Source organism: Haliotis rubra, unplaced genomic scaffold (genome assembly GCF_003918875.1).
Source record: "Haliotis rubra isolate DU_JTF1 unplaced genomic scaffold, ASM391887v1 Scf77, whole genome shotgun sequence".
Taxonomy (NCBI): Eukaryota; Metazoa; Mollusca; class Gastropoda; order Lepetellida; family Haliotidae; genus Haliotis; species Haliotis rubra.
In genome coordinates this window covers 1,818,255-1,841,358 of record NW_025767490.1, presented here as the reverse complement: position 1 = coordinate 1,841,358, position 23,104 = coordinate 1,818,255, and the positions used below count along the sequence as shown (strand labels likewise).

The 23,104-nt window shown below is 41.0% G+C and overlaps 1 protein-coding gene across 1 annotated transcript; it reads left to right on the top strand.

Moving 5' to 3' along the window:
- The first annotated feature begins 66 nt into the window (after positions 1-66).
- On the top strand, positions 67-23,104 carry LOC124260580 (probable ubiquitin carboxyl-terminal hydrolase MINDY-4). Its single transcript, XM_046694905.1, is given in 18 exon segments — positions 67-436; positions 1,514-1,633; positions 2,351-2,600; positions 3,796-3,977; positions 4,779-5,170; positions 6,170-6,368; positions 7,908-8,024; positions 10,487-10,575; positions 13,046-13,144; positions 14,090-14,153; positions 15,338-15,364; positions 15,366-15,404; positions 16,582-16,652; positions 17,560-17,623; positions 18,913-19,074; positions 19,709-19,889; positions 20,609-20,684; positions 22,495-23,104. Coding segments are annotated over 18 exon segments (2,250 nt in total). The 5' UTR covers positions 67-367; the 3' UTR covers positions 22,544-23,104.

The window sequence follows — 23,104 nt, the reverse complement described above, 5'->3', positions numbered from 1 at the left end:
CCGAGTATGTAGGTAAGGGGAGGTAACTTTTGATTCCATTTGAAAGCGTACGACATAAAAGTCTCGCCAAAGGGATTCTAAAGTCGCACTCGGTTAAGTACAATTGATGTGTGATTTGTGTTCATGTTTACAACATGAGTTGGTTAATCAATAAGATATGAATGACGCTTTCTTATTTGTCATATATTATGGTTAAAGGCATTATGTGTTAAATATGTTATTCCGCTTTCGGAAAGCGATCCGCTTTTTGTAGTATCTAAGGAACTCAATTTGTTTCAAAATGGCCGAAAACGGATGACATGTGAGGCACACATAGTAATTTGCTTATTTTGTACGCAAAACCCTGACAATTATCTCAACCACAGGAATGGCATTATCAAATGGTTTCATTGAGGATATTTCAGCATCGCTTGTAAGGGAATACCTCAGTCGGAAGGTGAGCAGCTTTAAAGATTAAATATTTGTTGTTGAATCAGAGTTAGTGTCCAATAACGGGTTTGACAGTTCAGGACCCGTTTATTATTGAAGATATATGCATATGTATGCTACCAGCGGAATGCAGAATGTACTAGGTTCACAGAATAGGAAAATATAAGCAGTGTTAATGTGTTAATTACACTTAAAGAACTTAGAAGTTCGAGAGAGACAAATCGAGAACGTCCCGGAGACGGTGTAACTTTCAACATCAACCTCTTGTTTGCATTTAAAGCCGTTGTCAGAATATATAATTTTTAAGTTACTGCATGATAAGCTGCTATGCAGAGGTTAACCATACATAGTTACTGGCGATGGCTCTGTGATGCTGCTGCGTTTTTGTTTAAGACAGTCACTGTCTGCTGACATTGTGACACTGGTATGTGGTGTTACACAGTCATCATGGCCATTGACTACTGAGTACATAGCTGATTGGCCCGTGACCATAGCACAGCTGATACGTGGCCCGTAACCATTACATAGCTGATTGACCCGTAACCATTGCATAGCTGATACTTGGCCCGTAACCATTGCATAGCTGATACTTGGCCCGTAACCATTGCACAGCTGATTGGTCTGAACCATTGCATAGCTGATACTTGACCCGTAACCATTGCACAGCTGATAGATGGCCCGTAACCATTACATAGCTGATACTTGACCCGTAACCATTGCACAGCTGATACATGGCCTTGGGTTAGACATTCCAGGTTAGAAATTGTGCCATGCAATCTACATGATCTATAATGGAAAAGATTTCTGCCTGTATCCCCCCCTTAAATTTCATTCTAGTCAAATGATATCATCTGAATATATATTCCTCATCTGATAAGGATGAGTTTTAACATGTTTCTTTAATTGTATCTGAACATACCGAAAGGCATATCCAACTTCTAAAAATGCCACTCAAAGAAATGTTTCCTCATCGTTAAGATTTAGGGGGGATACGGGCGGAAGTTTACCGCACAGACATGGAGCATGCTGACTGCTAACACTGGGTGTACAGACCATATAAGTAACATGACATAATGTGCCACAGGGTCTCAAAACAACTCTACAAGTGATGGATGAGGAGATGCCGAGGACAGGAAGCAGCATCAGCAACAGGCAGGCACTCATGAAGGAAATTAAGATAGAAAAACTAATGAAGAAAAACAAGGTACACGTGGTTTGTTTAAGTCTTGATTTACCATATTTACACCATGTGCACAATGCTCAACATTATTTTAATTAGTTGCAACAGAATTAGCGTTTGAGTAGCCATGTTGTATATACTGTATGTATGGCTGAGATAGTATTGATCCCATGGTTAATTGGAACTTACATTCACCATATCATCATTTTTAAACACGTTAAACACACAACATGCTCTCTCTCTCTCTCTCTCTCTCTCTCTCTCTCTCTCTCTCTCTCTCTCTCTCACAACATCTCTCTCTCTCTCTCTCTTTCTCCCTCTCTCTCTCTCTCTCTCTCTCTCTCTCTCTCTCTCTCTCTCTCTCTCTCCTCTCTCTCTCTCTCTCTCTCTCTCTCTCTCTCTCTCCCTCTCTCTCTCTCTCTCCTCTCTCCTCTCCCTCTCTCCATGAAGGTCCAGGTTGGAATATTGATCTTCAGTAACCCATGCTTGTCGTAAGAGGCGACTAACGGGATCGGGTGGTCAGGCTCGCTGACTAGGTTGACACGTCATCCGTTCCCAATTGCGCAGATCGATGCTCATGCTGTTGATCACTGGATTGTCTGGTCCAGACTTCGATTATTTACAGACCGCCGCCATATAGCTGGAATATTGCTGAGTGCGGTGTAAAACTAAACTCACTCACTCAATGATCAATCACTTAACAGGAATGAAATGATATCAGTATTTTCCCTCTAACCTCAGGATACGGATCCACCCCTACGTACAATGATTGAAGTCATGTCCAGATTCTTCATGGAGAAAGGTGCCACTGTCAGGGACTCCCCAAGTCTTGGTCTACCAGCAGCAGACTGTCCTTCACCTTTGTCACAGCCCGCCAAGTCTCTCACATCACCTCGCTCAGGGTCAAGGTCATCCAATTCATCCAGTGGCAGTGAGGTCATGATGACATCAAAAGCCAGACCATCCACAACACAGTTTAAGAGTCGAAAATGTAATTTTTCCTTTCTTAAAAGTTTAATATGTCCAATTATCTCCTTGGCAAACTGATGAAATTACTCATTTTTATGAAGTTATGGAATGTTGGTCATATTTGAATTTGTCAAGGCTATTATCACCTTTGTTTTAAAAATTATCAATTATCAGTATTTTCACTTGTGTTTCTACACATGATTTCAAGGCCCAGTTGTCTAATGAGTACACTTTGCTGTGCAGGGTTACATTCCTTGGGATCAGCAGAATACCATGATCATGATTTCACTTCCCAGTTTGCGACCGCACTCCATGGTGTAGTGTAGTGGTTAGAAAGGCCCGCCTCGAGAGCGGAAGGTCGTGGGTTCGATCCCCGACCGCGTCATACCAAAAGACGTTAAAATATTATACTTGTAGGTCCCTGCGTGGCACTCGGCATTAATGGGTACAACAAGGACTGGTCGGCTCAGAGTCAGTATAATGTGTCTGAGTTGGGTATTTTTGCTTCACTGCGGCATGGTATCTCAGTGAGCTGGCACTATAACACCAGCTTAAGTCTGGGCTAGTACAAGCAGCCCCACGTACACATACACACGCATGCACGTCGTCATATGAGCGAAATATTCTCAAGCACGACGTTAAACCCAATTTCACCTCACCTCACTTCCCAGTTTGCACACAGTTATGTTTCTAGGTTAGTTGGCATTGTACCTGTGTTTGTAGGTTTCACCAAAGTGGTAAACATCTGCATGGGAGATCCACATCACTCCAGGCTTTCTTCCCCTTTGAAGGAGACATGCTGTGATATAACAGAACTACTGTTCAAAGAGGCATTTAACCCAACTCGCACACTCATTTACATGATTCAGTCCATTTATATCTAGTGATATGAATTTTCATCATAGAATGGGGTTACATTTTCACTATTTTGCTTGCTGTCAGGAAGCAGATAATGGTGAGGTGAGGTGAAATTTGGTTTAACGTCGTGCTTGAGAATATTTCGCTCATATGACGACGTGCATGTGTGTGTATGTGTATGCGCCTGCTTGTACTAGCCCAGACTTAAGCTGGTTTTATAGTGCTAGCCCACTGAGATATCATGCTGCAGTGAAGCATGAATACCCCACTCAGACACATTATACTGACTCCGAGCCAACCAGTCCTTGTTGTACCCATTAATGCCGAGCAGATAATGGACAATGTTTGTAAACTTGTAGGCAACGACCACGCTGACCTTGTGATAGAAGATGATGTTGAGAGTGAGACCCTTCTGGGGGAAGGGAAGTCTGGTATTTTCTCCAACGAGATGTCGGAACCGGAGCCAGTGCCACGCCCACAAACCAGACCCCTTTCATCGAAACGAAGGCCCATGTCAGGGGCTATTTTGAGTAATCTGGATGTAGGTTTGACAACGAGAAAACAAAATATTTCAGTATTGAGTAGATTCATCTAATTTGAGGAGAAACATGTAGCAAAGGGAAGAACGTAACAAGTTACCATGGTAACAGTTTCAATGATTTTTAGAAAGCTTGAATTTGTGATTTTTGAAAGTTGTCTGTGGTCATTTTTAATATATAAATTATAGTGATGATCATAATAAAAAAAGATGAAAATCATATAAAATCGAGTCAAATGAAGAAATAACTGTCAGACTTTATTCATGACAATTAAAACACCTTTATTGTGATGCATTTAAAGCAATGAATAGCACTGGGTAGTGGGTGCAAGGTAATGCAGTTGCTCTATCAGTTCCATCATGCTATTAATAGCATTACACAGACAGTGCGTTTAATGTTGTTAAGCCTATATATTTCCACTCAACATTATACCATCTTTCATTCTCTGAATTCTAAAACAAAAGATTCAGGGTGGTGTTTCAAGTAAGAAAAGAATCTCAAATAATGAAAGAAAGTACTGTATCAGGATATGAATGGCATTTCACCCTTATTATCTGGATAGATATATCTAATCACGTCCCCACCCGATACACCTTAACTAAAATGTTAAACAAAGTTCACTGTCGTCAACCCATTCCAGTTTCCACTGGGTCCAGTTCTTCACATAAGTATAATGTGTGAAGCCCATTTCACCTGCAATCTGCCATGATACTGCCAAAATCGGCTTGAAATTGAACTCACTCACCTCGTATGGGGATGAAGCAAATGATGTTTTAATGATGATGCGTTTCTCTCACCTACAGGATGCCAATCGCAGAAGAAATCCAAAGCCTCGATTCACGAACAGCACCCAGTCCCGTCCAGTTGCCACCTTGCCCACCGTTTCATCCAACTCTAGTCTGGAGGATAGGCCCGACCCTCTGCTACCAGAACCTACCACCAACTCCTACACACCTAAGTCGCGTATACACCAGGAACCAAAACCAGTCAGTCGAGTTGACAATGACACTGAAGCCAGGCACTCGCGGAGTCGTGTTTCTATCGAGGATGTTTTGGAGAAGAGCTCGGAGAGGCTGGACCAGATCAGTCGGAGGAAATCACAGACTGAGATGGTGGAGCAGAAGAAGAGCTACAGTGTCGATATGTCCAGTATGTCTCGTGATCGCCCCAAAAGTCGGACATCATCACGATCCAGGTACTTCCTCTGAGAGTTGCTTGTTTCATACTCTAAGCTTGAGTTTATAGATTTTGACCAAATAGATATTCAAACATATTGTAGGAAAACTACTGAGACGTGACCACTATGATTACCTTCACTAATCACCATCACCAGTCACCCATGACCATCACAGTCACCAATCACTTATCACCCATCATACAGACCAATCGCACAAACAATCACCAATCACCATCACAAATCACAATCACAATCACAAATCACAAATCAATCACCAACAAATCACAAATCACATCAATCACAAATCACAAATCACAATTATCACCAATCACCAATCACACAAACCAATCACCATCACAAATCACCATCACAAATCACCATCACAAACAATCACAATCACCAATCACTTATCACCCATCACACAAACCAATCGCACAAACAATCACTAATCACCATCACAAATCACCATCACAATCACAAATCACATCATCACAATCACCAATCACCAATCACTTATCACCCATCACACAAACCAATTGCACAAACCAATCGCACAAACAATCACCAATCATCAATCACCTAGACAAGTCACAAGTCACCAATAGCCATCACCACTACCATCACCAATTGCCAGTTATCATCACCAGCCATCTTGACCATCCCCAGAATCATCACCATCACAAGTGACCATCACCATTCACCACTATTATCATCACTATGATTGACAGAATCACAGTGCCAATGTGTGTGACAGACAACACTATGTAACTCAGACTATTGTGATCTTTGTATGCTCAATGCTTCCTTCTTTATTTTGGACTGCTCCAGCCTTATATTTCTTCAATTTACCAAAATGAGTTTCGCTATAGATAATAATAATGATGGAACAGTTTCAGTTTGTGTATAATCATGAATGTTGGAATCAGATGAGAATCCATCACACTGAAAGTGCTGACATGTTCCAGAATCAGGTTGACAAATATGGCTGACCGTCATTTTAATATTCGTTTCCTGCAGCGAACCTGTTAAAACCTTAGTAGGAGATGTGGAATTTGGTGATATGGACGACCTGGAGAATGAAGTGAGTGACCTTCACCTTGGTCCTACTTCATCGATATTAAAGCCAAATAACAACAGGATGAAGATAAACACCAGCAAGCTGGACTCCACACCCATCGACACGAAAACCTGCCGTGGTAGGATCATAAGTTTTGTGGTCTTAGTAGCATGTAGAATTAGTTTCGGAACTGTGAATTACTGTCATTATGTTTACTAAGGGATTCGTGCAGAGATCTATTACAGGACATGCAGCTGCTGTTACTCCATCTTTGTCAAGTCAGGCATGTCACTTAGGCATTGGACCTTTGAAGATCTGGGTTTGAATTGGTCTTCAGTAACCCATGTTTGTCGTAAGAGGTGACTAACGGGATCGGGTGGTCAGGCTTGCTGACTTACCCGTCATCGTATCCCAACTGTGGCAGATCGATGTTCATGCTGTTGATCACTGGATTGTCTGGTCCAGACTGCCATGTAGCTGGAATATTGCTGTGTCTGGCATTAAACACTAAACAACAACAATGCTAAGGCATAGCACTATTTTTCATTTGGTTTATGAGTGAAACAGGCAAAAAGACAACTTAAACTGGAACAAAAATATATTAATGCTTCAGACTGCGTTTTATGGTTAGACAGCAGATTTTAGAATCATTTGTAAACCATCTAATGAGCAATAGAAGATATCATCTGGCTCATGATAGATGTGGGGCATTAGTGGCCCAGTGGTCAAGGTCACTACCTGTTGGCCCTTAGCCATAGCAGGATTGCTGGTCCTAGGTTTAAACCTATGCTGGTTGTTAGAGTGGACATATTGGGTTGAGTGACTCAGCAACATGGATGATATTGTGTTGATATGAACCGACACAAGTTGATTTGTTGTTTTGTTCATAATATTGACCACTTGGTTTACAGACTGACCAATAGACTGACCAATCAGTCATCAGGAATGATCAGTCATCAGAACATTATTTTGAGAATGATTGTTGTCTTTTATGATCAACAGGGTTGTACAATTCAGATACAAATTATGTCCCATGTCTATACTGGAATTGGGAGGTCTGATTAGAATAATGAAATTGGATGCCGTTCAACTATCAAGCACTCATTTCATTCGTGTGGTTTATATTTAGAGTGAGTGGGTAATTAAGGCTTTATGCTGCTTTTAGCAATATTCCAACAGTATAACAGCAATATCACAGCAAGGTACACTGGAAATGGGATTCACATATTGTACCCATGTGGGCAATCAAGCCCAGGTCCCGATTTCTCGAAACATACTTAAGTTTTTACTCAAATTTCAAACTGAGTTTGACAATTTGGAACAGCTGGATTTTTATCTCAGCTGCATTTTAAATATAAAAGCCCAAACAACTTAATTATTCTATTCACCAAACACAAATTGTCTACTATGTTTGAGTTTAATATCGGTTTTATTTCATTCTGGGAAATGCGTTTTCTCAAATTTGAGTAAAAACTCTAACTTAAATCAAAACTCAGACTTAAGTTTGTTTCGAGAAATCGGGGCCCGGTCTTCGACGAGTGAAAGCTACTGCACCACCCGTTATATATAGAGAAGAGTGTGTGATCTTTCAACATGTTAAAAAATGTGCCATCTAATAAGTTTAATCAGAACTTCACATTTTTGCGCTTTGACATAACACAAGACATTACTGTATGGATGACATTATCCTTCTGACAGGCCCTGAAGGTGTTGATTCATGGTACAGCAACCCTTGGCTTCAATGACGAGTGGTTCTACCAGAGTCTGGGCTTCTGTGATATGCCAGAGTTGCAGTATGGGATTGTACAGAAGAAGGTAACAGTGTTTGCTTATTTCCAGCTTAAACATTATCTAAAAGTGCATCCGATCACAACATTATGTTGTGGTGTATGAGAGCATGTTGTTGTGTGCCTTGTCACAACATGGTGTGGCACATTGGCTTCACTGGACATTGGTCACTGGCAGGTCCAGGGGAGAGTGCAAGGGTGAGCATATGTCCCCTTTTCCAGATACCCTAATTGTTAACTTTATCCTTGCTCATGTAACTTTGTGTCCTTCGTGTTTTATTCAAAATCCAGCTCTGCAAGATATGTCTGCAGCTGATTTGCCCAGACAGAATTGATTAAATTACAAATTCCTAATAGCAATGAAAATGCCATTGTTGTCAGTGTTTCCCAAAGTTGATGTCAAGACTCACTAATAATTATCTCGGACTGAACCAAGTTGATGTCAAGACTCACTAGTAATTATCTCGGACTGAACCAAGTTGATGTCAAGACTCACTAGTAATTATCTGGGACTGAACCAAATTGATGTCGAGAGTCGGTAGTAATTATCTGGGACTGAACCAAGTTGATGTCAAGACTCACTAGTAATTATCTCGGACTGAACCAAGTTGATGTCGAGAGTCAGTAGTAATTATCTCGGACTGAACCAAGTTGATGTCAAGACTCACTAGTAATTATCTGGGACTGAACCAAGTTGATGTCGAGAGTCAGTAGTAATTATCTCGGACTGAACCAAGTTGATGTCAAGACTCACTAGTAATTATCTCGGACTGAACCAAGTTGATGTCAAGACTCACTAGTAATTATCTCGGACTGAACCAAGTTGATGTCAAGACTCACTAGAGTCAGTAGTAATTATCTGGGACTGAACCAAGTTGATGTCAAGTTGATGTCAGTAGTAATTATCTCGGACTGAACCAAGTTGATGTCAAGACTCACTAGTAATTATAGACTGAACCAAGTTGATGTATCACTAGTAATTATCTGGGACTGAACCAAGTTGATGTCGAGAGTCAGTAGTAATTATCTGGGACTGAACCAAGTTGATGTCAAGACTCACTAGAGTCACTAGTAATTATCTCGGACTGAACCAAGTTGATGTCGAGAGTCAGTAGTAATTATCTGGGACTGAACCAAGTTGATGTCAAGACTCACTAGTAATTATCTCGGACTGAACCAAGTTGATGTCGAGACTCAGTAGTAATTATCTGGGACTGAACCAAGTTGATGTCAAGACTCACTAGTAATTATCTGGGACTGAACCAAGTTGATGTCAAGACTCACTAGATCTGGGACTCAAGTTGATGACTCACTAGTAATTATCTGGGACTGAACCAAGTTGATGTCAAGACTCACTAGTTGATTATCACTAGTAATTGGACTGAACCAAGTTGATGTCAAGACTCACTAGTAATTATCTGGGACTGAACCAAGTTGATGTCAAGACTCACTAGTAATTATCTGGGACTGAACCAAGTTGATGTCGAGATCTCACTAGTAATTATCTGGGACTGAACCAAGTTGATGTCAAGACTCACTAGTAATTATCTTGGACTGAACCAAGTTGATGTCGAGAGTCAGGTAGTAATTATCTGGGACTGAACCAAGTTGATGTCAAGACTCACTAGTAATTATCTCGGACTGAACCAAGTTGATGTCGAGACCAAGTTGATGTCAAGACTCACTAGTAATTATCTGGGACTGAACCAAGTTGATGTCAAGACTCACTAGTAATTATCTGGGACTGAACCAAGTTGATGTCAAGACTCACTAGTAATTATCTGGGACTGAACCAAGTTGATGTCGAGACTCACTAGTAATTATCTGGGACTGAACCAAGTTGATGTCAAGACTCACTAGTAATTATCTGGGACTGAACCAAGTTGATGTCGAGACTCAGTAGTAATTATCTCAGGCTGAACCAAACAGTAGATTACTGAGATATCATGGTATATCATTTAGTCTATATCATTTAGAGTTTTCACTCTCTATATATTGTGTGTTTTAGGGATGCTTCTGTAACGCTAAAGTAGTTTTGCAGCAAATATTATTAGGAAAAATATAACTGAAGTTAAAGTTGAAGGTACATAAAAAAACTGAAATGCTGAAAATGCTGATTTGAATCAAGTTGTCTACATGACTATAGTCTGTTTGGGTCAAAATGATACGGATGAATCACGACCTAACTCCAAATTGGTTCATGATCAAACATTCATTTCAACACATTGTATCCATGTGGGGAATCGAACCTGGGTCTTCGGCATGACGAGCGAACGCTTTAACCACTACACTACCCAGCAGGCAACACATTGCTTGTAAAACACTGGATCAAAATAACCACTTTATACAGCAGATTATGTCAGAGCTCCATGACTTGCTTAAAGATGATGAGCAGACTGTGCCCCTTGTGGTGAAAGTTTATTACCAGGCTGGTTATTGCGGTCATGTTTACAAGTGTAGATTGACCACTGTAGTATTCTGCTTCTTCAGGGTGGTCCGTGTGGAGTGATGGCCTCCATCCAGGCTTGTATGCTGCAGGAGATGCTGTTCGGGGAACAGAAGCTGACACACAACAAATGGTAAAGTACAAGAGTCTTTGCTGCATGTTGCGTTCATGTTTGTTGAAAGAGTTGACCTAGGGATTGGTTGGTCATTATGTCTGATCTGCCTGTTTGTGTAACCTGATGTTGTGGATGTTCATACTGTCAACCTCTTGGTGATGCATAACACATGATTCACTCATTCACAGTGTTCGGGAATTCTTAGGCAAGCTCAAAGTACCACATGCTTGTCTTTAGAGCAGATTGATGAAGTTCAGTTGTTGGGATTATTTTTGTCTGTTTTCTCTTTCCACACTCAGCAACAATCCACTATATGAAGGATGTCTGTAAATAATTGAGTCCAGACAATCATCCAGTGGTTGATGTCATGAACATTAATTGGGCAACAATGACATTCACTATGAAGCAAACCTGAACACTGGGTCCACCTGGAGTACAATTCAATCACTATTTATGGTTTGACCTTGTGTGACCTGGCTATGTGTCATTATTTGACCTTGTGTGACTCTGGCTGATGGTGTGTCATTATTTCCCCAATGACCTGATTGTTGTTGTACTTACAGCCATTGGCTGACTCAGTGTGAAAGGATATTGCTGACTCAGCTGTGAAAGGATATTGCTGACTCGCAGTGTGAAAGAATATTGCTGACTCAGCGTGAAAGAATATTGCTGACTTGGTGTGAAAGGATATGATTCGTGAAAGGCTGACTCAGTGTGAAAGAATATTGCTGACTCAGTGTGAAAGGATATTGCTGACTCAGTGTGAAAGGATATTGCTGACTCAGTGTAAAAGGATATTGCTGACTCAGTGTGAAAGATATTGCTGACTCGGTGTGAAAGGATATTGCTGACTCGGGTGTGAAAGGATATTGCTGACTCAGCGTGAAAGAAAGGATATTGACTCAGTGTGAAAGGATATTGCTGACTCGTGAAAGGATATTGCTGACTTCGGTGTGATTGTTGACTCAGAAAGGATATTGCTGACTCAGTGAAAGGATGAAAGGATATTGCTGACTCAGTGTGAAAGGATATATTGCTGACTCAGTGTGAAAGGATATTGCTGACTCAGTGTGAAAGGATATTGCTGACTCAGTGTGAAAGGATATTGCTGACTCAGTGTGAAAGGATATTGCTGACTCTGAAAGGATATTGCTGACTCAGTGTGAAAGAATATTGCACTTCGGTGTGATATTGCTGACTCCATTGCTGACTGACTCGGTGTGAAAGGATATTGCTGACTCTGTGAAAGGATAAAGGTGAAATATATTGCTGCAGTGTGAAAGGATATTGATATTGACTCTGTGAAAGGATATTGCTGACTCCAGTGTGAAAGGATATTGCTGACCTGCTGAAGTGAAAAGGATATTGCTGACTCGGTGTGAAAGAATATTGCTGAGTGTGAAAGGATATTGCTGACTCAGTGTGAAAGGATATTGCTGACTCGGTGTGAAAGGATATTGCTGACTCAGCGTGAAAGGATATTGCTGACTCGGTGTGAAAGGATATTGCTGACTCAGTGTGAAAGGATATATTGCGTGAAAGGATATTGCTGACTCGGTGTGAAAGGATATTGCTGACTCGGTGTGAAAGGATATTGCTGACTCGGTGTGAAAGGATATTGCTGACTCAGCGTGAAAGGATATTGCTGACTCAGTGTGAAAGAATATTGCTGACTCAGTGTGAAAGGATATTGCTGACTCACTCGTGTGAAAGGATATTGCTGACTCAGTGTGAAAGGATATTGCTGACTCAGAGTGAAAGGATATTGCTGACTCAGTGTGAAAGGATATTGCTGACTCAGTGTGAAAGGATATTGCTGACTCAGTGTGAAAGGATATTGCTGACTCAGTGTGAAAGGATATTGCTGACTCAGTGTGAAAGGATATTGCTGACTCGGTGTGAAAGGATATTGCTGATATTGCTGACTCGGTGTGAAAGGATATTGCTGACTAGCGTGTGAAAGGATATTGCTGACTCGGTGAAAGGAAGGATTGCTGACTCAGCGTGAAAGGATATTGCTGACTCAGTGTGAAAGGATATTGCTGACTGAAAGGTGTGAAAGGATATTGCTGACTCATTTCGGTGAAAGGTGACTCTGTGAAAGGAATATTGCTGACTCAGTGTTGAAAGCTGAATATTGCTGACTCAGTGTGAAAAGAATATTGCTGACTCAGTGTGAAAGAAAGAATATTGCTGACTCAGCAGAAAAGAATATTGATGTCTCAATACTGTAAACAAACTTTCTATCCCTTTTCCACTGTTATATTCTGTCCATTTAAAAAAGAAAACATCCCTGTGATTGATTTCTTATGCCTTGATAGCAAGCTAAATTACATAAACAGTTTCTTGTTTGTGTTCCTAAATTCCCAAGAGACATTTGTACAAAGTAAATAATGCAATGTTGTCCGTGAAATGATGCTGACTGTTTAACCACCTACAAATCTGACTTGATATGCCTGATCATGTTGATCGTGTTTCATCATTTCAGTCTGGACCCCTCGAGAAGTGAAAGGTCCAACTTCCTGGCTCGGGCTCTCAGTCATATACTGTGGCGGGCTGGGGATTGTAAGAAGGCTATCGTATCAATGTGAGTAAACAGCTACATTTCTAACTATACAGTTATTGATAATGATGCTAATAATAACAATAAGCATCTTTAGGGGAATTTAAAATACAAGCAGCCTTTGACTGTTGTACGAATGGTTTCCTTACTGTCGTCGGGCGGTGGGGTAGCCTAGTGGTTAAAGCGTTGGCTCGTCACGCCGAAGACCCGGGTTCGATTCCCCACATGGGCACAATGTGTTAAGCCCATTTCAGGTGTCCCCTGCCGTGATATTGCTGGAATATTGCTAAAAGCGGCGTAAAACTAAACTCAATCAGTCAGTCTTACTGTCATCTGCTAAGCACATGTGCTGGGTTGAGGCATGTGGGATGTGTGACAGAGCGAGAGTTGCACGTGATGTGCTTTGATATATTATCACGCTCGCGACATGACCTGTGAGTTTCTGACTATGACTATGTTGTTGACATGTGGAATAAAGGAGTAAGCCTGCCCCAGACTCCTGCATTCTTTTCAGGACGGACTAGAAGGTCACATTATCATCTCATCCTACCAGGTACCAGTTCACTGCTGAGTGAACAGAGGCCTATGTCAAACAAAGTAACTTGCCAAATGTGCTATATGTGCCTCAGTGTGGGGCAAGACCAAATCTCACAAGTCAAGCTGGAGAACACAATCACATTATTTGCATAATCATTTTAGTGTTTTTTAACCCGACATGTGTCATTTCCATTGGTCAGGAGGCCAGTCATAACTCGGGGATATAAGATGCTTATAAGCATATAAATGAGATGGTTTAATGCTCATTTTCATGAAACTGTATCCTTGTGATGATGTGGAATTTGCCACATCATGAGAAACTGAATTTGCCTTAATGATGAAGAATTGCAAACAAAAACAAACAGCCTGACATCAACATAGGTTTATAATTTGAATTTGAGTTGTATTATTTTATTTTTTTTTTTTTTTCAGGCCCTCAGGGAGACCCCACGTTCTCGCCAGTGCTAAATTCAAACATGACAACCTCACAGAAACAGTGAGTGGAGTTAACATCAATATCAGTAGTGCTGTAATGATGCATCGAACTATCGATGGATTGCAATTGTTGAATCTCGATAGCAATTAATCGATGGAAGAAACGAAAAACTATCGATGCATCGATAGTATGTGTGTCTATCAATAGTTTAGTAACTGCCTTCCGTTCATAAATGCACAAGTGCGCAAAATACAGGAAGTACCAGATTCGTTCACTTTGATTTAGAGTTATCTGCCCCTGTTACCTCTTAAACAAACTTGGGTTTCAAGTTTCTTGTCAGTTATTAAAAGAGACTGAAACTACTTCAGCTTGTTCTTATTTCATATAAACTATACATTCATTTGGGAAATGGCTTAAATTGAGACAATTCAAGGAGAGAAAAACTATTGCAATAGTATTGCAATAGTTGGTCACAATAGATTATCGCTATCGGAGAAGTATGTTGCAATAGACTATCACTATCGCAATAGTATTTTCCCCCTCAATAGTCACCCCTAATCTGAAGTATACTCATCAGAAAACCAGTCATTTCAGTTGGAACAATTTGCTGGGCGGTGGGGTAGCCTAGTGGTTAAAGCGTTGGCCCGTCACGCCGAAGACCCGGGTTCGAATCCCCACATGGGCACAATGTGTGAAGCCCATTTCTGGTGTCCCCCGCCGTGATATTGCTGGAATATTGCTAAAAGCGGCGTAAAACCAAACTCAGTCAGTCAGTGGAACAATTTGCCCTGCTGCTTCCTGAGGCAAGAGTGTTAACTGACTTCAAAAGTCTCCACCCTTGTGAACCTAGGCTAGACTGAATTGGACTAAGCATAGTCTGGCCGAAACATTACTCTGTAATTCTAGCCTAATTCACAAGGGAGGAGACTTTTAACGTCAGTAATCTGCCTTGTTTCTGGAAGATGATGACAATGTTCCTTAAACGTGATATACTGAACAATTATTAGTATTTGAGGAAATATTTATTTTGTAGTGAAGACGACACTCAATTTCATAAAAATATTTCCAACAATATTCATGATCACTAACCTTTTGCTAGTAAACATAACTACCATTAAGGTTAATGAAAGAATTAATGCAAATATGGAGTTTTATGGCATTTTTTAATTAATTCTAAGTCGTGGCTTTAAGCATTGCTGATATGTGTAAACTAGTTTCCTGAGGTGTATTCCTGTCTGTTTCAGCTGACACTTTATACTTTCACCAAATATCGATGAACTGCTGAGTTTTATTAAACAGTCTGTATCTCAGGTGAGAGGCTCTCCGTTTAGCCAGTTACGATGTTTGACGTGTGCAGCAAGACCACAAAAATTGTATTATTGATTTGTTTTTGACAGTCTTCAGGGTTGTTTTGATGAGCAAGTGTTTTGGATTTGATAAATTGTGAATAATTTCCTTTATGTCACAGGATAGCAAGATGACTAGTCATCTTACACCACCACTGTTCTACTTTTTTTGTAGTTTCTGACCCATATATTTACATAATTGGTCCTTCAGATGATATACTTGTGCTCACAGGAAGCAAATTTCAGCAGAGTGCAAGCCCCTTAAAGATAGAGGTTATGGTCTGGACCCAATCTTTGGAATATAGGATGTGGGCAAAAGAAGTAATGGCACTGTATATTCACAGCATACAGCAGTGGGAGCCATGCCAATTTACAGACTTTGTAGGCAGACGATTAGGTGCCTGACTCTGAGAATATTGCAGGGGTGAAAATAACCCATTGCCTGACGCCCGAGTCCAGTGTTTTATTCTGTCGGGCAAGCAAATTAGTATGTCACACTGTACCGGTGTCCAGTTGACTTTCCAATGTTAATTATGTTCTTTATGTAAAAAATCAACAAGAAAACAGCTGGTATAGTGGAAAAATGATCAGGGCAAGTGATTTTACATGTGCCACTGTACCGAAGTACACTAGCAATGTTAAAGTTATTTCCACCCCTGTATTGGTTTGAATCCTGGATGACACTCAACCCAACAAAAGTACGAGAATATGTACTTTACTGAGAAAGTGTATTCCCAAATATAACATGTGTTACATTTGACCACTTTCTAAATGGTATTGTGGTGAAAAGTTTACAATTTTCCCCTCTAACCTCTATCTTCGAGTTTTCGCTATGCTGAAATTTGCATCCTGTGTGCACAAGTGTATGACTTGACACAGAAGTAAGACACTGTATCTCCAGTGATGCATCTCCAGGTGATGCAGTTGCAGCCTCTTAAACATGTTATGCCAGCTGATACACTAAGAATTTATCACTTGACATTCTATAGTATTGTGTAGAAACACTAAATACCACATATCCCTGGACACCCCTCTAAACAAACAAATCACTGCTGCCTATGTGATATGTGTCTGGTAATATGAATGTTAATACATGGATTATAATATATGTATGTTTATATGTGTGGTGTTTTGTTTTCCAGTTCGAGCTTGACGGCAACAACGGGGTGATACTGGTGCTATACTCGGCCCTGCTTTCAAGAGGGCTGGACAGGTCAGTTGTGGAGCTTGACCACAAGTCACTATCATCATTACCATATTGGGACTGATGGACATTCTAGGCTGAATACGTTGTTGTAAATATTGTAGCATGTCGTCATGGCCACTGTAGGCAGAGCATTGGCAAATCAGTGCAGTCACCTTGGCTGCCATTATTAGTAGGGATGCCACGATACATGATGCATCGATACTTTTTCTAAGACGATACAATTATTGATACATTCAAAACTGTATGGTTATTTAGTTTTGAAAGTATCAGTTTAAATATGTTTATGTATCGTATACATTTTGCAATTGTATCATGTTTTTTATGTTATGAGAGTTATATATGATTATTTTTCATGCACAAAGATGGGAAATTAGAACTTTTTAGTCTCTGAGAATGAAAACTGTTGATCTTTTCATGGACAGTTATAAAATATGAAATATTAATGTTCAAAATGTAACTAAATTTACGCAGTAATGCTGCAAAAATAGGTATCGTGATACATATCGAATGGTGACATGTGTATCGTGATACGTATCGATTCATGAAACTTATGTATCGTGACATCCCTAATTATTAGGCGAGATTAGGGTTAGCACTACTTCCATTGTCCATCACTGATATAGGGACCCTGTCATGTCTGTTTTATCTGTCCTCATGTTTGTGATGTGTAGTGCCCGCCTTTCATATTACAATTTGTTGCAATAATCATTCATGTATTTCAGTATGTACAGTGATATATTGCATGTGTTCTTTCATCTGTAATAAGTTATGAACCAAACAGTGTGAGAGCAGGCACAATGTTGGTTTAAGGATCTCCTACAGTACAGATGGGTGTTTTGTTGTTGATATCACCTGTACATTCCTGCTGTGTGTGTGTTTGTTGTTTGTTTACTGTGGTGTGGTCTGCTTGCAGAGTTCGTGATGACCTGGATGAGCCTGAGGGGAAACTGATGGCAGCCCATGGATACTGCACTCAGGTATCACACTTAATGACTTGTTGATGTACTGGATATTCTAGCTGGGAGGGTGGACATTCTAGCAGGGAGGGTGGACATTCTAGCAGGGAGGGTGGACATTGTGGCTGGGAGGGTGGACATTCTAGCTGGGAGGGTGGACATTCTAGCTGGGAGGGTGGACATTCTAGCATTCTAGCAGGGAGGGTGGACATTCTAGCAGGGAGGGTGGACATTCTGAGGGTGGACATTCTAGCTGGGAGGGTGGACATTGTAGCTGGGAGGGTGGACATTCTAGCTGGGAGGGTGGACATTCTAGCTGAAGGTGGACATTCTAGCAGGGAGGGTGGACATTCTAGCTGGAAGGTGGACATTCTAGCTGGGACTGGATATTCTAGCAGGGAGGGTGGATATTCTAGCTGAGGGTGGACATTCTAGCTGAGGGTGGACATTCTAGCTGAGGGTGGACATTCTAGCTGGGAGGGTGGACATTAGCTGGACAGCTGTGGATATTCTAGCAGGGACTGGATATTCTAGCAGGGAGGGTGGACATTCTAGCTGAGGGTGGAACTGGTGGACATTCTAGTTGAGGGTGGACATTCTAGCAGGGAGGTGGACATTCTAGCAGGGAGGGTGGACATTCTAGTTGAGGGTGGACATTCTAGGTGGGGACATTCTAGTTGAGGGTGGACATTCTCTAGGTGGACTGAGGGTGGACATTCTAACTGAGGGTGGACATTCTAACTGAGGGTGGACATTCTAGTTGAGGGTGGATATTCTAACTGAGGATGGACATTCTAGTTGAGGGAGGAAATTCTAGCTGATGGTGGACATTCTAGCTGGGAGTGTGGATATTCTAGCAGGGAGGGTGGACGTTCCAACCTTTGGGGAGAATATTCCAGATGGATGTCACAGTGGTTTAAGCTTAACCAGTCAATATATGACACACTTCATTGTGATTAATACATATTCCTTCATAAATTATTAAAATTACCCTCACATCAGATGGGTTACAAATCTGACTAAAGTCCTTTCCTGTACTTCCACCAGTAACACCTACACTGTGTATTTGTTTGGAGGAATGATATGAAAAATAGGAACAGAAATGTACTCAGTTATTCCATCCATTGTAAGCTTAATTTAGTTGTCATTCTTTTTGTATTGTAACATGAGGCACCTGCATTGTGACATCCCTAATGAAAAATAGGAACAGAAATGTACTACGAAAATCGCTCCTCAGCTGAAACAACACATTCATTTATGTGTACTAGAACTCATTTCATTTTGTACAATTTGCTGACATTGTGTTGCAGGAAATGGTAAACTTGCTGCTGACCGGCCGAGCTGTGGCTAACGTGTTTAATGATGTCATGGAGCTGGACTCCGGGAATGACCAGGTCACCATCCTCAAAGGCATACACGCACGCTCGGATATTGGATTCCTGTCCTTGTTTGAACACTACAAGTCTTGCAAGGTACAGACACTGTGTACAATCTCTTTGTGTTGTGTGAGGCACAGTCTTTCAGCTGTTGCAGGTGCTTGAATTCTAGAATCTGCTGATCGTCACCTGCTTCAAGGTGCACATGATGGGTCGCTGTCAGTTCCTACAAAGCCATGTGTTCTCAACAATGCTTCACTTGAATATGATTTTTATCACATTTAGATTAAATATTTGGATGTAACTGAAATACCTGTTTAACGCGAGAGTCACTATAATAAGTTGTCCATAACTCCTTTGATCAAGGGGTATCCATGCTTCACTGCGGCATGGTATCTCAGTGGGCTAGCACTATAAAACCAGCTTAAGTCTGGGCTAGTACAAGCAGCCGTACATACACATGCACACGCATGCACGTCGTCATATGAGCGAAATATTCTCAAGCACGACGTTAAACCCAATTTCACCTCACCTCACCTTTGATCAAGGGCGGTGGGGTAGCCTTGTAATTAAAGCCTTCACTCGTCACGCCAAAGACCCAGGTTCGATTCCCCACATAGGTACAATGTGTGAAGCCCATTTCTGGTGTCCCCCGCCGGGAATATTGCTGGAATATTGCTAAAAGCAGCATAAAACTAAACTCACTCACTCACCTTTGACCATGTTGCAGGTGGGGACGTACTACAAGACCCCCAAGTTCCCAATCTGGGTTGTGTGCAGTGAGAGTCACTTCAGCGTGTTGTTCAGTATCCGAAGAGAGCTGATCAGTGACTGGAAGGCCGAGCGTAGGTTTGACCTCTACTACTACGACGGCCTTGCTCGACAACAGGAGCAGATTAAACTAACTGTGGGTAAGTTGTAGCACACAGACTAGACACTGCCATGTTGAGAATATAGTTTATATTAAAAGAATTATAATGGACTCTGTCTAAACTAGCATCACATGGTACGGATAAACATGGAGTGGTGGTTTATACAGAGAAATAACACTAACATATAATGCAGGTTTGTACAAAATGCGACCTCCTCCGTGGTGTAGTGGTTAGAGTGTCCGCCCGGAGAGCGGAAGGTCGCGGGTTCGATCCCCGACCGCGTCATACCAAAAGATGTTAAAATATGGTACTTGTTGGTCCCTGCCTGGCGCTCGGCATTAATGGGTACAACAAGGACTTGTCGGCTCGGAGTCAGTATAATGTGTCTGAGTGGGATATTCATGCTTCACTGCGGCATGGTATCTCAGTGGGCTAGCACTATAAAACCAGCTTAAATCTGGGCTAGTACAAGCAGCCGCACATACACATACACGCGCATGCACATCATCATATGAGCGAAATATTCTCAAGCACGACGTTAAACCCAATTTCACCTCACCTTTTACAAAATGCTGGATTGAACATAGTCCACTTTGTGTCAAATTGTGTTCCGATTCCACAAAGGGTTCGTAGCACAACAACTGTGGTAAGTCTATGTTAAGAATTGGAATCACAATCGTCTTAGCACAAAGATCACTGTTTGGGAAGGGTGAGTGGTATCTTATCTGGGTAGTGAACACTGATTATTGTTTGTTTAGATACGTCGAGTAGATTCTTCAAGCCACCTTCTGATGAGGAGCTAGTTCCTCCGCTGGACCACTGTGTACGCACAAAGTGAGTACCTCTGTCTTACTCCCCTACTACGTTGTGCAGGGTGAAGTGGTGAGTAAATACTGGAGAGGAAACAGTATAGATCAACATCACCATGTGACGTCATCACGAAACTATGACAGTGTGATGTGAGTGAGTTTAGTTTTACGCCGCACTCAGCAATATTCCAGCTATATGGCAGCGGTCTGTAAAAAATCGAGTCTGGACCAGACAATCGTAATCAACAGCATGAGCATCGATCTGCGCAATTGGGAACCGATGACATGTGTCAACCAAGTCAGCGAGCCTGACCACCTGATCCCGTTAGTCACCTCTTAGACAAGCATGGGTTACTGAAGATCAATTCTAGCCCGGATCTTCACGGGTCGACAGTGTGATGTATCATGATGGGACACTACATAGCGATGACGTACGGATCATACAATAATGGTATCTTATGATCACTAAGGAATTAAATAGTGATGTAGAAAGATCCGTAAGAACCATTGGTATATGTAACTATAAGTAAGGATATGATAAAGTTATATAGCTAGTGTGCTAGTAACAGAAATGCCAACCACTCCGATTTTGTCGAAGTTACTCCCATTTTCAAATACAAAATCTGCTCTCTTTTTTCTCTTTAAAAAACTCTGATTTTTTAGAAAAAATTCTAAATTTATTTTACGGTATACAATTTATAAGTCACCAGTGATTTATTTGAGTGAACACTGGTAAAAGCATTCAGAAGCTTAGTGTGTGATCCTTTGGGTGTTGATTGTGTATATTGCGTGTTATTGATGATGTAGTTTCACAAAGTTTATCCGAATGCATGTCATAGTCCGTATGAAAGTGAAACAAAATGGCAGAGCCGACAACACGCTCACCCCCAACTCACACCTTTGGTGCTCAGGCCTGGCTTTCAGCCAGTCATGACTCTGTTTTCCTTAGATTCAGGGTTGGCATCTCTGTAGTAAGCACGCAATGAGTGATATGTATCTATCAGTTATGATTTGATATTGATATATGACCATCAGTAAGGATAGAATAAGTGATATATTAGTATCAATAACGATAAGTATCAATATGATATGTAATGGTTATGATGATCTATAGCCACCAAGGATATAACTAGTGATATGTAATCATCAGTAAGGACATGATTATGATAAATCAGTAAGGGTGTAATATTGATATGTCATTATCAGTAGGGATACAGTAAGTGATATATAACTACCAGTAAGGGTACAATAAATGATAAATAACCATCAGTAAGGATTCAGGAAATGATAATTCATGATATCCAGCCTCATGTAAGAATGTCGAGTTTTGATTGGTTCACGTGACTCTGATAAAATACCATGTACACCCGTCACGATCCGCGAGCAGGAGTACAAAAGTCGTATTATCCCATTCGCCTCACAGTGACCACCTTGGTTGAGAAAAGCGTGCATCGCCAAAAATTTGTAAAGCCCATTTCTGCATTGAGGTCAATCGATCAGCTTGGTGTCAACATGGCATCTCACATAAATAAAAACAAGGATTCGAGCGTATTGTTTTCTTTTGATTTAGTAAAACATTAAGTTACAGAATAAAACGTTATCACATTTGTCGGAAATTATGTATTTTATCAGTCCCTAAATAAGGTTGTATACAACCTACTGTGGGACTGATGCCTTATAATGTCTAAGAATACAGGAGTCATATAACTACATGTATCAGCCATTGTTGTTCCTGTTGAAGTAACACTTTCAATCTCCTATACCCATATCTCTTATAGAAGACATGTGTCTATGCTGAAAAAGTCCTTAATATTCTGTTGTGTTTGGTGTTTCAGATGGGCCGATGCTGAAGTGGACTGGAATGGCTATGAGCCTATTCTCTAGCCATCCAACAATGAACCTACTGCTGAACGTAGGCATATTTCAGCCAACAGGCACCAGCAGGGCAGTTTATACCCTGTCTATAGACTGTGATACTGTGACTGATCTGACCAGTTCTACTTAACCCATAATGACATGGATGACAAGTTGTACAAAGAGCACACAATGTGATGACATTTTTAACTAGTTCAACATAATTTGAAATTGTTTCAGTTTATGTATGTCAAAACCAGACAGTTATAGGGCTTTGTTTATACTCACCGTATCCAGTGTACTCACATACGACTTGCTATATGGCTGAAACAATGTCGATGCAACGTTAAATATCAAATTTAAACTCACTCACTCACATACGTCATGTTTCATGGGGTCGCAGATGGCCCAGTCGACTCAGGCGCCACAATCGGCTGTGCACAGCGACATCCTTGGGCAAACCACAAGTTTATGATCGTGGGCTCAAATCCCTGTCCTCTCCAGTTACTGGCAGTTAGGTTGCTAGGTTTGTCATACTGGTGTCATGGGTTTCATCAAAGTGGCGGACATCCAAGGCCTGTATCTTTTGGG